We start from the raw sequence: 16,516 nt of genomic DNA on the forward strand, positions 1-16,516 counted from the left end.
CCCTCCCAATTATCCACAAATGATATACAAAACTTTCCGAACATTATTTTTCTCCGACATGCCCTTTAATTGCTTTTAATCTTGACCAGGATTAATAATCCTGGATAATCTTTAATAAATCCCTAATTATTATCAAAGCTTCGTTATAGGTTCCCAAATACTTTGCCGAATTCCCTAAATATACGTCTCCTAAAAATCTCACTTCAAACAATGTAAAAATAGCCAATAAATGTTAAAGATTTTACAGCATATCTAATCTAACGCGTGCGAGAGAGAGGGAGAGAGAGAGCGAGAGAGACGGATGCGAAACCCACCACGCATGGGAGAGATTTACGAAGACCGGAAATCACGCTTCCAGAGATTCGCGAAAAACGCCTAATCCGCAGAGGCAAAAATCAAAATTTTGAACCCATTATATCGCGACACTCTCGTAGATACTTCCAGTAAAAATTCAACATTTCCCAATCATGTTAAACCGTCACAGGATCACCGCAATCCTGCCGGAACCGCGAACACACTTTATGCGTGAGACAATGGGCCCACCCAAGGTATTACACCAAGGGGGGAATTAACCGGCAAACCCGCAATTAAACATATTTCGGGAACGGCTGAAACACGTAAAATGACTCGGTGAAGGGATTTTTGGCCAGGTAAAACCTGGAGGGTACCCGTTATTACTTGGCGGGTAAATCATTACAACATTGGGAAAATCCCTATTATTTCTTACTACTAGCCACCCGGAAGTGGAAAAAGGCCCTTTGGGGTTAACCCAGAGCGAATAATTTAAACAATTACCTTACTATATCATCCAGGCGTCTACGCCTGCCCTTTCCCGTCATTTTCAACTTAACAAAGACTATATTTTAACTGGCCATTTAACTGTAACGCCTTATCTCTTCGATCTGCAGAATACGACTGATCGATCACGTCGATGTGATCTGATCGGCAAGGACCGGGAGGCTCCGCCCTATTTCCCGAGGTTCTCCCGAAATTTTCCGAGGGGCACCGGGTAGTGTCACCCTCTCTAGCCTAATTAGTCTAACCTTGATTCTAGCTCTCCCCTTTACCGATCGGGTTCTCATTAGGTGATTGCTCACAGATAATTCTAGTGTTTTGGCGCTTCCCACGGGTTGATTCTCCGGGATCCAGAGGGGTTAAATAAACTTAAACAAAACCAAAAACTAATTCTTCAAATCCAAAACAGCCTGGCAATTCGTCGAAGACAGGGACTGTACCTGCTTCGAGCGACCTTCCATCAAAAACTAAAACGTAAACAATTAATCCCCATCAAATCCGCTTATTGGAGCGCCAGTATTTCAGCCGGGCTTATTCGAATGCCCGTAATATTAACAAAGGGTGAATCCCAAAAAAAACTACCGGATGACTCTTATGTTGGCCCTTCTTCGCGACAATTTTTATGGGCCTACAAAACTCATACTTGGGTCGGTAAAAGGCGAGCAAACTCCTTAATTAACCACCTGAAGGTGGAGGGAAAAGTATTCTAATGCCTATCTGTTTGAGATAGCGACGAGTATGCGGTGCCGATTTGGGATCCCCGGGAAAAATAAAAAGACACGAAACACGTTAGCTGATGGGAGATGTACCATTTAATTTAATGTAAAACAATTTGAGGCATAACCTCGCGTCTTTTGAGAGAATTTTGTCACAATAGAGTTTATTAATTTCAATGCGCGCACTGCCGGTGATGTACTAATAGAATTCAAATACGCGATTGAAAATTGAGGCTTTCTTTGAGATATTTAATTGAGAAATAAAACTACAAACACTTGAACGTCTTTTGCTCGTCAACGTTGTAGATGAACTGGGGTTCAGAAACGTCCGTTGAGTAGACGAATCTAAACGCGTGGTAGGTTTTGATCCATCTATAGGATTTTGAGAGAAACTATTGGAATCTCAATAACTAAAAGTGATAATTAGTTATCATCGTGATAGGCTCTAATTGGTGATGTACAGTTTGATAATTATGGAGAACACTATTTTTAGATAAATTGAGTCCGATTCCAATTTGCGAATATTCTATCGAGAATTGCTTATTGCGTATTTACTGTTGATCGTTGAACTATTTTAGACTGAAGGTATATCTGTTTTTGGGTCTCTTTATATACCCAAGGGTTGTTTTGATGGGATTAGCAACCCAAGGCTTTGGAAGGTTGGAGACGAATTCCTCAGTTTGAATGTTCTCGAATTCTTCGCTGGAGAATTGGCTGATTTTTCTCTTTCTTTTAAACACTATCTGTCGGGTTTAGCCACTCCGGGGTGGAAAATTATACGATTAATAAAAATATTCTCTCTCTGTTCTCTTTCACTCACTTTCTTCTTTTGGTCGTCTCGGGATTTGGTGGTATTCCTCCCGCCTTTGAGTGTTCATAACAGACATCCCCACATGTCTGTTACAATCTATATGCATTCTACAAACCTCCTCACATAAACCTCACTATTTCGTAATGGCATGAAATCTCATCTTTATCCAGTCCTCTTCAGCATTCTAACCTAATAGACGATTTTAACGCTCATCATCAAGCATGGAACTGTTGTAGGCAAAAATGCAAATGAAGAGAAACTTTTGCAATCCATTATTGATTACGATTTAATTATACACAACCCTTATACCATCACCCGCCACGACCAACACAGTGAATTTAATATCGACCTTGCTATATCGTCTTCCTCATTGGCTGATAGAATCAAGGTCAAAATCGAAGACGATTGCTTTGGATCAGATCACTTACTTGTATTGATAGAACTCACTGCTGAAAAATATATCCATCGCAAACTGTCATTCCAACTCACATCAGTTCGAACGGACTTGAGGGCTGTACTACATGCGATATATGTAGCAATCATCTGACCGATACAATCAAATCGCATACTTCTCGTACGAAACACGTGCCACCCTCTATTCATCGCAACCTTGTTCACTGGTGGGATGTCGAATGCCAAGAAATCCTAAATCACCACAAAACAGTCCATCAATGGAGATCCACCCAGTGGGAACAGCATTACGGCGAATGTAAACGATTAGTGACCGCTGCTAGAAAAACTTTTAGAGAGAAAAAAATCAAACAAAATGGAAAAAAAGTCTGGAAGCCTTGCAAAATTTTTAAAAATAGCTGGGTCAATAATAACTCTATCAATAAAGCCTAGAATTCCCGAATCGATGATACAATTAAAGTATCTCTCAACTCAATCAGCCCCCGTGGTGTCTCACATATCCAATGCATTGACCGAACTGTGAAAACAATCAAACTTCAGAATCTCAATTTTCCTACTTCGAATTGAACCATCCCCTCAATTCCGGCAGAAATAAATCTTTACCCGAGTTAGATAGTATTGATGATGAACCTGTTGAAAAACTTCTCTCTAAATATAAATTGATCCTTTTAGGTGTTTTTAACGAAATGTACACACGCTCTAAGTATCCTTCCAGTTGGTCCAACCAATATTTACATGTTAGACTTAAAAACAATGCAAACGGAGTCCGACCTATAGCTTTCTTCTCCTGCATATGCAAACTATTTGAATCCATAATCAAAAACCGACTCCAATGGTAGGTTGAGCGTAATCGCATACTCCCAGCCAACCAAAAGGACAGGTCATTCTATGAGATTTTAACCAACCTCTTGATACACACTGACGCACAGTTTTCCAAAGCTCAGGAAACATTGGCTGCATTTCTAGACGTAAAATCAGCATTTGACAATCTAGACTCAACAATTTTGATCCATAGGTTTTGCAGCGTCGGACTTTCCGTTTCAATCATCAAATTCATTCATTCATTCAACATATCGCCCAGACACGTTTACAAAGGTGTACCACAGGGAGGAGTTCTCTTCCCCCGACTCTAAATTATCTATGTATCCAAAATCACTGAAGTACTACCTTCTCGAATCATGGTTTCACGGTTCGTTGAAGACATTGCCATTTACTCCAGCTCCCCATCCATTCCCAGAACTCTCCACATAATCGAACAATCTATAGACGTCTTAAATAAAAATCTTTTACACCACGGATTGACACTATCTCCAGAAAAAACTAAATTAATTCATTTTACCAAGAGAAAACGACCTCCTCGGAACATCACGATTAGAATGTCCGGACATGAAATTGTTTGCTCTCCGGAAGCTCGATTCCTGAGTATCATCTTTGATCAGAAACTGACTCTCAAGAAACACCTAAGCACGGTCTTTGGATCTGCCCTGAAATATCTCAATCTTGTTAAATTTCTCAGAATGACTTGGTGGGAAGCCGAGCCTGAACCCCTCATCATTGTATATAAATCATTTGTTCGCTCAATTGTAGATTATGGATCATTTATCTACTTTCCCATTCGGAAAAATGATATCACTAAACTTAAGAGACACCAATACGCAGCAATTCGGTGCAGTCTCGGTTACAGGATCTCTACCCCAACCAACATACTAATTGCTGAAAGTAAACTCCCATTTCTGGAGCAGAGATCACTTTTTCTCGGTCAAACTTACCTGGTGAAAGCTATGTCAAACGATGATTCTCACATTTCATCAACTCGCAAAACTTTGATCTCCGACACCAGCCATCTTAACTCCCCTTCTCGATTGATAAACAAATGTATAAGTAGTATATGTCATTTTGCACAATATCTAGATGTCAAAGATCATTTCAATATATATCTTCACTACTCTCTAATTATCTTCCACCCTGCCGGAGGTCGAAGTAAGTCGGATCCCCCCACTACGGACGCTATTGAAATTTATACCGACGGCGGTAAGGGGTCAGATGGGATATCCGTTGGTTGTGCATGTTTTTTCTCTCGGCTTAACATCTCTCGTAGCTTTTCCATCCATCCACAATCAGCAGTATTCACAGCAGAATGTATTGCAATAAACGAAGCAATTGAAATTGCAGCGTCATTGCCTACCAATAACTATCACATTGTCACCGACTCTCTCAGTGCTCTCGACTCCCTCTCTTGACCATCGGATCATATTAAAGTCAGTCGGTTTATTCAAGAAATTAAGAAAAACCATCAACGCTTCGTTCAAATCACTAACTACTCGAAAAATATCGAATTTCGATGCGTCCCATCACACACGTTGAAGAAGCCGACCAATTAGCCGGGAAAACTAGGAGACTATCTGCGGATGAGATTACTCACATCCCTTTGACACACTTTTGCGAAGAATTCAAAAAAAAATCATCGAACCAAACATTGGATATACACTGGGTGTGCAGTGGAGGTTCCCCCGGCCGGGGTCAAACCTTCTTCTCCAACATCTACTTTAAACAGACGTAAACCCTGGTTCTATCATTCGAAATTACCTCACCGAACTATTTCATGGGTTACCAGAGCTCGCTCAAACTATTACCATTTGGCCTTCTCCCTCAAACATTAAGGATTGATACATTCTGCCGGTTGTAGATGTGGTCATCCGAGTGAACACCTTGATCATGTCCTCTGGAAGTGTCCTCTCTGTGAGCAGTACAGATATCCCATGATCCACGATCTTCTATCGCTCGGACATTTACCATCATACCAAATTCAATCATTTTTAAAAGACTTGAATAAGGAATGTTTATTAACTGTAGACCATTTTCTAAAAAAATATAATATAAATGTATAACTGCTCAACTCCAAATTCCTAAATTACTCCTGTAAATATATTTTTGTAGCTTTATAAACCTATAGGTTTGAGCAAACTTAAATAAAAAAAACAGTGATATTTTGCCGGCGGTTATTGTGGTAACAGAAATTTTGGTGTCGCATATTTTGGTAATGCATACATTACACGGATATTGTCCAGATATCACCTACTAATCATAAATAATATTTCTTTTTCAAAGAAGGACAATGGCAATCTTCAGATAAGGCAAAATGAAGATCACAACGGGATAAATCATTCATCAAACTATTTTAAAATTACTTGTTAAACTGTCAAGAGGTGTAATAAAATTGTTGTGAACTGACATTGTTTCACATACATTATTCCGCGAAACGAAATCGAGCTTGTAAACATATTCACCAGACAACCAATCATGTTTCCGTGGATGAAAAATCATGAAAAGAATGATTTGTGTTGGTCTCTCGTTGGGCTTTTCCCAAACTTTCCCTATGTTAGAATTTTTTTTATAATTCAAACAATATCATATGTCGTACAGAAAGATGTCAATGTCATTGTTGTGAACTGGAGTGTGTTCACATTAACTGCAGACTACTATGCATCTACTGATGGCGTCGCAAAATGTGCCCAACAAGTGGTCGAGTAAGTCTCAAGCACAAAAATCCCTGTTTCAAGTGTATGTAATTCTATTTACCCCACTGACATTCATGATCAATAGATTACTCTCGGAAATCGCCCACGACTTTAAAAATATAACTTCATTTGGGCCACTTCACTTAATTGGATTCAGCCTGGGTGCGCAAGTTATGGGAAATATCGCAAAGAGACTCAACAAATATGAGAACGCGTGGAATATTGAACGAATAACAGGATTGGATCCAGCCGATCCGTGTTTCCAAGATTCCTCCACTAGATTGAATGCGAGCGATGCACCATTTGTTGATATCATCCATACAAATGGGGATCAACGATTTGACGTGGTATTCGGTACTTCAATTCCCATAGGTTGGCATTTATTATCATTCTTATAATTCGCCATTATTTATCCCTGACTTTATAAAGAAGCCCTCAATTATTACAGGTCATCTCGATTTTTATGTCAACGGTGGAGAGATACAACCGGATTGCCCTAATGACATCTCTTGGTATGATCGACTAATAGATCAAGAATCTGGTGAATATTTCAATTTTGAATATTTTACTTTAGTGCCCTTCTCTCTAATCATTGTGCCCTCTTCCCGCTCAAAATTAATATTTGCTCTATAAATTCCTTTTGTATAACCCTTCTGATTGGAGAAATCAACGCTACGGCTGAAAATGTTATAATGTTCCAATTTATTCACATATAATACCACAAGTGCTTCAAAATTATCGAATATTTCCCGATAGATTCGTTGCAAACAAATGAAGGAGTCAAGTTTTTCAGACTAAAAAATCACGAGTGCGAAGCACGAGTGATTTTTCCTGAAAAACTTGACGACTTCATTTGTATGCAGGGAACCTAGAGGAAAATACTCTATAATTTTGAAGCTCGAGTGGTATTCAGGGGATTATTTTTCCTATCCAAATTTCGGCCAAGAGAATTGTGCCATGACATGAAAAGAGGTTTATTTGGTTAAGTGTCGTTTGTTTATCAAAATTATCAAAAAATTATCGCATATAATACCACAAGAGCTCCGAAATTATCGGATATTTCCCGATAGGTTCGTTGCAAACAAATGAACGTGTCAAGTTTTCCAGTCTAAAAATCACGAGCGCGAAGCGCGAGTGATGTTTCTGGAAAACTTGACAAGCTTATTTGTTTGTAGGGAACCTTGAGGGAAATATCAGATAATTTCGAAGTTCGAGTGGTATTCGGGGGATTATTTTTTCCATCCAAATCTTGGCCGATAGAATTGCACCATGAGACATAATTTTCAACGAATTGCCATTTAATCTGTCAGATGCAATTGAGGGTTACTTTAACATTTGTTTTTTTTTATATATATCAACATGCAAAATTTCCAGTGAAATTTCCAAGAATTTCCGCTGAAATACCGTGTTGACTATATAAAATAACGTCGAATGGTGCAATCCTATTGGCCAAGATTTGGATGGGAAAAATAATCGCTGAAATTCGAGGTAGGCTATACAAAATATCAACAAATGGTGCAATTCTATTGGCTGAAATTTGGGTGGGAAAAATAATCATTGTTAATTTATGATATTGCAATGAACTCATGTATTAATCGCTGTGAACACCGAAGAAGTTCCAAATTTTAATTGTAAGCCGATTTCTTCTCGAATACGATGCAAAGAGTAAATTTTTGGAATACCGTGACGGTTTTTAAAAAATTGTGTTAAAGTGATGAAATCCGTTTGTTAGGCTATTCACACTTTCATACAAAACTTCATATTAATTCGAGAACATTGTCTTATTCTAAATTACGTTGATTGAACTTAAATTTCATAGTCTTTTAGGTGTCAGATTTTGAATGTGTCGCATTTACAAATTTTGTTGTAATATATGGCTTGGCAAATGATATATTATTCAGTCTCTGAAAGTTTTGCTCTTTGTTGTTCGTACCTGGAGTAGCGCCACAATACATGGTCGAAAGTTTGGCTTTCTGCTCCGCACAGCCTACTGAGATCATTGGTGATTCCAATTCTAGCCAAGGAGGCTGTAGGGTGGCAGTGGTCTGGCAGTTGCTCTAACGTGGGTGACGGTTAGAATGCCCACTCTAGAGAGCTTGCGCTTTCTATCCGAGGGTTTTGTAGAGCCCTTGCAGTAGAGTTCAAAAGATTCTGTTCATTTTTTGCTTCCCCGTTCTGCAATTCTATTATTTGCTTTTTCGTTACTGGGGCGCGGAAAGCGCATTCTACCCGACTGGTTTGAGGACGATAGGTTAAATATTATAAGACGGGACTCCACCGAGATACATTACAGCTCCTAGGAGTATAGGTGCTTACCTACCCTCCGCTAAATGCGATCTACTATGCCTCTAGCGGAGACTGTCGAAACTGTGAAGTGACATGACAGTTGAGCGTTATTCATTTTTTGGTATTTCGATTAAGATTCTCCCCCCTCCCCCCCGGGCGCCCCTTCACCCACGCGCGATAGATCTTCGTAACGAAAAATAGATTATCGCCTGAGGACGATGGGGTCGGATTGTGAATCGCGTAAAGTTAGCAGCGCTCGCCGTGGCAAGTCTACGTCTCATGCTGCAAATTTCACACTCCTCACTATCCTCCACCTATCATCCTCATGCCATAATCTACTATTGGGCGTTCTTCAATTTTAAATTGTGCTTGAAAATCGATTTCGTCGCTATTGCCAATGCTACAATGCGAAGAAATCCACATGATGGAGATTTCTGTCTAGGATTTGCGTTTTTGGTTAGCTTAACAAATTCTTCTCTAATTTCTGTGAATATACCGATTGGTTTGAAATTCGGCAATGGTCGCGATGCAATTTTCCGAGTTCCACGGTGAGAAGACTATTGGCGTCGGTTACCTCCTGCTTTGGACGACTTAAGCCTTCGTTTAGGTCGATGGGCAAGATGTAAGCATCGAGTGTATGTGTAAAGTTATCACAGTTTGAATGGGTGTATAGTAGATCTTTAAGCGGTTGAATTTCGTAGATACATTTCGTTAATAATTAGTCGGTTGTACGATAAGAGTTGGAGTTGGTTTTCAACAGTGTGTAAATATATTTTGATGTAAGGGTCTCTTGATTTGGGAGAGTTTTCATTAAGTAATTTTCACATAGCCATTCAACTGTCTTGGATGTATATGAGTTTTGATTCACCGATGAGGATATTAATGGGGGGTGTACTCCTGTACCCAAGAGCTAAACGTATAGCGGCGGTGAATCGTAGCAAATTGAATCTGTTCCTTGGTTAAACGATTTTTGAACACGAACTGTAGAAAGGACGGAGAGTCTATGAACTACTAATTAAAAATACAACTGACTATACTGAATTTATATTTAAAATTATGCACAATCGTCTACTCGATTACAGTTGTTACAATAAAAATATCGTGAAATTGTTGTATGAAGTGTGTAAGCTAAGATTTGGACTTGATGAACTTGAAAAATGGACTTAAGTCTAAGAATTATGGGAAAGGTCGGGAAAAGTGAGAAGACACGAAGGGATAGGTTCAGGTATGATAATTGGTTACTTGTAATTAAGGAAAAATGATGCTATTGGAGCAATTGTGTTGAGTGGGAGAAGAGAAGGCCGACAGGTCCTAGGAGTTGGAAGATTGGGTAAAAGAGTGTCAAACAACCTCGTTGGCAAAGAAAGGTAAACCTTGAAGGAGGCAAAAAATGCGGAAGGTGGATGGGAGCTTTAATGGGGTAAAAAATGTAGGTGTTGGGAATCCGGATAAATTCCAGCCTTCCCTTCCCCCGCGCTCGACAACCTATGGCCGCTCGATCCCTGGCCCAAAACAACCCGCTGTTGCCAGGAGAACTTTCGGCATATTTGCCTAATTGGGGCGCCACTTTCTGGAGACATTAACCCCGGAACCACGCCCTTTGACCAATGGAAATGGTCACGTGCCATCGATCTAGACTTTTCTCGGCCGTGACCTCTCGCAAACTCACTCTCTCATCTTCTGGACATCATCGTGACAACACGTGTATCAGTGTAATCGATCCCAAGTTTATAACGACCTCTCACTAGTTAACTCAATTGTAATACTCTCTTCGCACGGACATCGAACAGTAAAGATCGCGTGTGATTACTCTCCGTTATGGAACATTCTAGACATTATAACTCAAGTGTAACTCATTCGGTTTGACTCACTAGATCTCAAGTTTAACTCATCAAGTATTTCTCAAACCTAAATTCAGTGACCGCTCTTATCTCTGTATATTAGATAAATTAGAATTATCGTTTTTATAATAAATTGACTCAAGTTCGACTCAAACCCGATTGTGATTTTGTGCTACGTATTTTCCCGGCCCCCTTCATTCTTTCCTCACCCTTTCTCACCATATCTCACCATCACCAGTTCTCCTCACCCACTCCTCTTACACAACCCAGATCTCTCACCGTACAGTAGGAAATTCAGAAGCGAAGGATAACGACGGGATATTAGCCACCAAATTTGAATTATATGGTTATTGAGTTGAGTCATTTATGGCGGTACTGGGAAGGTTCCTTCTGGGGAAAATGTTGAAGAGGTTCCATAGACAATTGATTGTCAAAGGACAGGGATATTTCAATGGATGGGTGGACTGTTGAGGAAAAGTCCTACGGGGAATCCCCAGATTCCGGGCGTACCCTCAGCTTACATTCTGTGATGGAACACAATATTTTCAAGTTTTTCGCTTATAGCTTTCGCGTTGGGAAGGTCTATAAACAGCCCGTAGTCAATGATCGATCCAAGGAAACCCTTGTAGAGAATGATAAGATTAAAAGGGTCGGATCCCCAGCAGGTTCGTCCGAGAAATTTTATAATATTTGGCGGCTCTGAGTGTTTTATCTTGGACTTTGCTGGTTTGATGACTAAAATTCAGTTCACCATGACAATAAATTTCTAGAAATGTAGCCCCTGCGCTAAGTGTGATTTGTATTTCATTAGTGGATATTTTAACCTCGACAAATGTTAACTTCGATTTGGTCATTTGTAGGACAGTGGTTATGCTCGGAGCTAATTGTAGACCCGATTGACTCGGTTTTCTTGACAGGTGCCTAATGGACTCCTCCAGGACCCGCACTTCCAAATCATTTACACCGCAGCAACAGTATAACACGATATTATTGGCAAATAGCGATAAGATTTTTTTTTATCTATGTTACATTATTTTTCGGATACTAATGGTGTATAATAATATAGACAGTACATCTCACTGAGGAATCCCCTTGCGAACTGTCAATCTTTTGTCACCCAGTATGCCAGCGTGAATTCATCTTTCGTGAATAAGATATTTAATAAAGCGGAGACCATTTATTAGATTCTGAATCTCACCTAAATGAGCGATGATTATATCTGGGATAACATTACTGAAAGCTCCTGGGACGTCCAACAAAGCTGTGATGCAAGATAGGCCCGGACGAAAACCTGCCAGATATCTGAATAATATTTTTCCACTTCCATGACCATTGTAGTCGGTTTTCAATGATAGCCTGGAAAGTTTTTGCTCTACTTGCGGTCAGGATTATCGGCCTAACGTCTTGTTTGTTTGGTTTCGGTATGAAATGTAGGAAGACGTGTTTTCAGTCATTTGGAAAATCTCTTGTTGCGTAGATGGTATTAAATATGTCTAGGAGATCGAGTTGGAGTTTTATTGGCATTATTTTCATTGATAAATATGCTATCCCATGACGTGGGGAGGAATCAGCTTTTTTGCTTTTAAGAACAGCATTAAATTCAGTGAATTCAGAGGCGATCTAGGATGGTAAATGAGGGCTTAAACAAGAGAGGAGTCAACATTTGATGTGGAAGGAGGGGGAGCGATTTTATCCCGTGCATTGATAATGGTATTTCTAGTTAGGTCGGGGTCTCAGAGATTATCTGACTTAATTTTGATGTATGCACGATCGAAGACTTTATTCGCTCTCTAGACATACTTTTCGTTTCTTCTGAAATCAATGCTTTCCGTAAACTATATGTCTGTATCAATCTCACCGTCGTACTCGTAATTTCGTAATGGGAGAAGAGGAGTAGATCTTCCAAATGTTCATTCAATTCTGCGTTGATTGCCCTAACTCCACGTTCATTTTCCCATATTACGATGACTGTTCATACCCAATGCACTATTGACTACTGTTCACTTAAAGTTGTGCTCAGAGTCAAGGTGACGTAGTGCTAATGAAATTCTCTGTAAATTAAGTCATCTTCTGCCTTTTCGGTTTAGAGATCCTTTTCATCAAGTGTTTTGGGCTGACAACTCTTTCATGGTCCGTGCAATCATCTCTGTCCGAGCTGTTGAAGTTTGCCTTTCTCTTTCTGAGTTCATCTTCTTGGTACCTTTTACAATCGTATCCTCTTCGAAGCTCTCGGCTTCAGCTTCACTGTTATCAAAGCTGTCTCATAATCCATGTCGGATTCTTATAGCGCTTCCCTCCAAAAGCGATGGGAACAATATACAAAGGTCTCCTCGTGCCGATAGCTACCTACGCGGCAGCAGGATGGCATGATAGAATGCTAAAACATGTCAGGGTGAAACTTGACATGGCTCAGACATTTGCGCTGATCAAACTCATAGGTGCATACCGAACCGTTGCAGCGCTTGCGCTGACGGTTCTGACGGGGAATGTGTCCGTCACACTGGAATGTATCCGCAGAACAGCGAAATAAAATCTGAGAAAAGGGAAGAAAATAGAGATCGAGGATCTTGTATATGACCCCGAGACGCGGAGTCCCGGGGAAAGGCTAGAAAAATGGAAAGCACGAGTCCTGAAAGACATTGATTGCAAAATTAATAAAATCTGGCAGAGAGAGTGGGAGAACTCTGAAAAGGGTAGAACCACTTTCAGATATCTGCTAGATGTGACCATACGAATGAAGGCTGAATGGCTTCCTCCAAATAGGTTTGCCATTCAGTTCATGACCGGTCATGGCAATTTCAAGAACGACCTTCACTAGCAGGGATCCATAGACTGAGATCTGTGCCCGTGTGGTGCAGGAGAAATGGATACTCATGTTCTGAACGACTGCGACAGGTACGATCTCCTGAGAGAGAAGTACATGAAGCGGTTGGGCATGAGCGTGATGAACGTACAAGAGCTTGCTCAAGATGAAAAATCATTTCGGATCTTTCAGGACTTTGCAAAATATCTGCTTACAGAGCAAATAGCCATGGAAGCTCGGGAAATCGAGTTGTAAAAGTTCCCAGGGGAGGACGGGTAGTGGGAGCAAGCAAAACCCTCAAAAATCCCTTAGTACTAAACAAAATATAGAGATACCCACAAATAGGTGGAGAAAAACAAACATTCAGTGGTTCGGAACCCACTTAAAAAAATGCAGGTCCACTCGTATTCTCATATGAAGATGCGAGAATAAATAAACACCACAGCCAAACTATTGACAGTATCTGTGTGGAAAACTTAAAATGGCAAAAAGAGGAAGCCGATGAATGAGACAAAACAAATTCTGGTATGCAATTGCGAGGTATAGCATAGTCGAAAGCTTCACCTAGTGATGCTTAGGAGTTAACTTTTTTTTTTTTTTTTTTTATAGCGCTTCCCTGCATTTTGGTATGGTTCGGAATACCGCTGTTATATTCAAAGGACCAGGTGTAAGTAGGTCAGGTTCGGCAACATCGGTTTGATCTTACGCCTCGTTTTTTTCATTATCCATTCAATTTTGGTCTATGACAGATACACTTGGAGAAGATTTCGTCATCAGGAGTGGGCAATATTAATTGCGGAAGGGACCGTTTCCCCTACAGTAGAAACAGGGTGGACGTTCTGTGGATGAGTAGCAGTAGTAATCAAAGTTATTCCAATTGATTTGGATGGCCTTGGAAAGTTTTGTTTCGTCGCCACGATTAATAGAGGTTTGATGACGGAACATCTTTACATGTTCATATCCAGATCTTTTTGATGCTGTTCTAATATGTGTAACGGGCGAGACCAGTTTAATGCCACACTCAGAAAATTTTTTCTCGCGGATGAAGTGTGATAGAGAGGAATGTACGGTGGAAATTATTAGTTGTTTAGTCCGTGCAACCAGTGGTGTGATTCTGAGCTGGTTTTTCATAATTCTGTTAATCAGTAATTAATAATCAATCAATAATCAATAATTCTGCTCGGGCAGCTATCAGGCTGTCAATACTACACAGGCTGTCCCAGAATTGAACGTGCAGACTTTAAACTTAAGTTGGGGATGAAATTCTGGATCGAAAAGTCCTGAGCGACTTTTTGATCAGACGCACCCTCTTCAACTCATTCAGGGTTGAAGTTGGATGAATCAGGGGCGTGGGATTACCGCTCGCACGACGGTGAGGAAAACATGCGAGTGTGGTGGTGTCCCCACCATACGGTACTACTCCCCTGCGGCGGCAGAAAGAGATGACTGGCGGCGGTGGGTAAGAGGAAAGGGAGGGAAATGAAAAAAATGAACTTGAGCCAGCGGGCCCAAGTGGGGTGCGAGGATGGATGGGGACCCTTACCTAAGTTGCGAAAGAGGAGTTGTTTAAATTATAATGAGGTTCCGGGATGATTTGGGCCGGACGGGATGGTGGGTGAGGAAGTTCCGGAAAGCGAATAACTTGGCACTGGGTGTGTTGAGAGTCTTATTTATTTTCCGTTAAATAAATTATACACAGTGTGCACTCCGAGGTGTTAAAACTATTCTTTAGTAGTGGACTGTATTTACCGAATGATTATTTGCCGGTTTTAATCCCGTTGGTTATCCGAGTGGTGGCCGATAATTCCCCGTTGGAATTTCCGTAAGACAAACCGTATGTCTATGCCGATTGCTAGCTGATGGCGTACTGACCATCGTAACGATCCCGAGATCGATCGTGACCTCTCGTTACGATGGTCAAAGGTGATTGGCTGAGGTCATCCGGTTGGTCATCCTGACTTTTGACCGCGGGATTTTGAACAGGAGTTAATTAAGAAAAAGGGCGACGAGAAGCTATCTCAAACCGTTGTCCTGGAATGTATTATAATTGTATTTTAAGTCAAAACTAGGATTAAGTCGTAGTGGAACTACCTAGATTTTGGAAGGATAAAAGTCTTTGATCGTCACCATTGTAAGCAGTTCAAAATTATTGTCTATGCCTCAATTTTCTTTATTTCTCCATCTGTCTACACTCGGATCTCTCCATCTTCCACTCCCTAGGGGATTGAACTAGTCGTTCGTTAATTTATCGATACAATTAGCTGGCGCCCAAAATAAGAAGTAACTGTTGTTCGGTGAGAAGTCTGGTTTGTGGGAGTGGAGTGGGTGTGGAGAGAAATTAGTGGTGAGATGTGAGAAGGGAATGAGGGGGGCCGGCACAAATACGCAACACAATTCCACATCCGTGTTGAGCAGTTCACTGTCAATTTATGATAAAAATGATATAATTAATTTTATATTACAAAAGAATGAGCGGGCACTTATAATGGCTGAGAGCTACGATTTTAATTGAATATGTGAGGTACCGATACAGATTTTCAGTAGCGATCACTGAGACGCGTGTTGACACTTTGATGTCCGAACGACGAGAGAGCGACCCTGGGAGAAGTCACGGCCGGAAAAAATCCTAATTAGGGGCACGTGACCATTTCCATTGGTCTGAGGGCGTGTTTCCAGGGTTAAAGTCTCCGGAAAGTGGCGCCCCAATTAGGCACATATGCCAAAAGTTCCCCTGGTAACCGCGGGTTGTTTTGGGCCAGGGGTCGAGTGGACATAGTTTGGTGAGCGCGGGGGAAGGGAAGGCTAGGAATTTAGTCGGATTCTCAACATTCTCTCCGACGATCAGTAACTGGAGTGGCCTGATTTAACTTTCTGGCTGAGCTTCAACAATCAAAAGACAATATGAGAATGCTGAGAGCAATATGCGTTACCGAGTTTGAGCTGTGTGTCCATCCTGGTTTGCTGGCGAGGCGTGACAACCACCGGGTCCTTGGGGGTTATAAGTCCCGATTGGTCTGGTTGTTGTCACTCTCGCACTGAGCACCGCCGGTTGGTTAGGGTTGTAGGGCCGTCGCGGTTGGCGATGCACGGTCCCAGAGGCCGTCGAGTCCAGAGTCTATGGAGCTGGCCTTATGGGCAGAGTGACCAATTTGGCTATTGGCCTGATGAGTGTGGTTTGAGGGGTCTTGAGAGTCACGATCCTGTTGAGTTCGTCCTGTCCTGAATGGAGGGACGAGCAAGAGGCCACTTGCTAGGTGGGAACATCTCGTCAGTGAGGAGTACCAGTGAGCCGACTTGGAGTTGATGGTTGGCGTGGTTCACCTTGGAGATGGCTT

At 41.1% G+C, this 16,516-nt stretch overlaps 1 protein-coding gene across 1 annotated transcript in view; it reads left to right on the forward strand.

The window, feature by feature from the left end:
• The window catches only part of LOC135159790 (pancreatic triacylglycerol lipase-like), a 42,607-nt gene that overhangs the window by 16,186 nt on the left and 9,905 nt on the right, over nucleotides 1–16,516 (forward strand). Inside the window, exons 2-4 of the mRNA XM_064115826.1 lie at nucleotides 6,157–6,260; nucleotides 6,337–6,623; nucleotides 6,700–6,792. Coding sequence (XP_063971896.1) covers nucleotides 6,157–6,260; nucleotides 6,337–6,623; nucleotides 6,700–6,792 — 484 coding nt within the window. The remainder of the gene's footprint in view (nucleotides 1–6,156; nucleotides 6,261–6,336; nucleotides 6,624–6,699; nucleotides 6,793–16,516) is intronic.

The sequence above is a fragment of the Diachasmimorpha longicaudata genome, chromosome 2 (genome assembly GCF_034640455.1).
Source record: "Diachasmimorpha longicaudata isolate KC_UGA_2023 chromosome 2, iyDiaLong2, whole genome shotgun sequence".
NCBI lineage: Eukaryota > Metazoa > Arthropoda > Insecta > Hymenoptera > Braconidae > Diachasmimorpha > Diachasmimorpha longicaudata.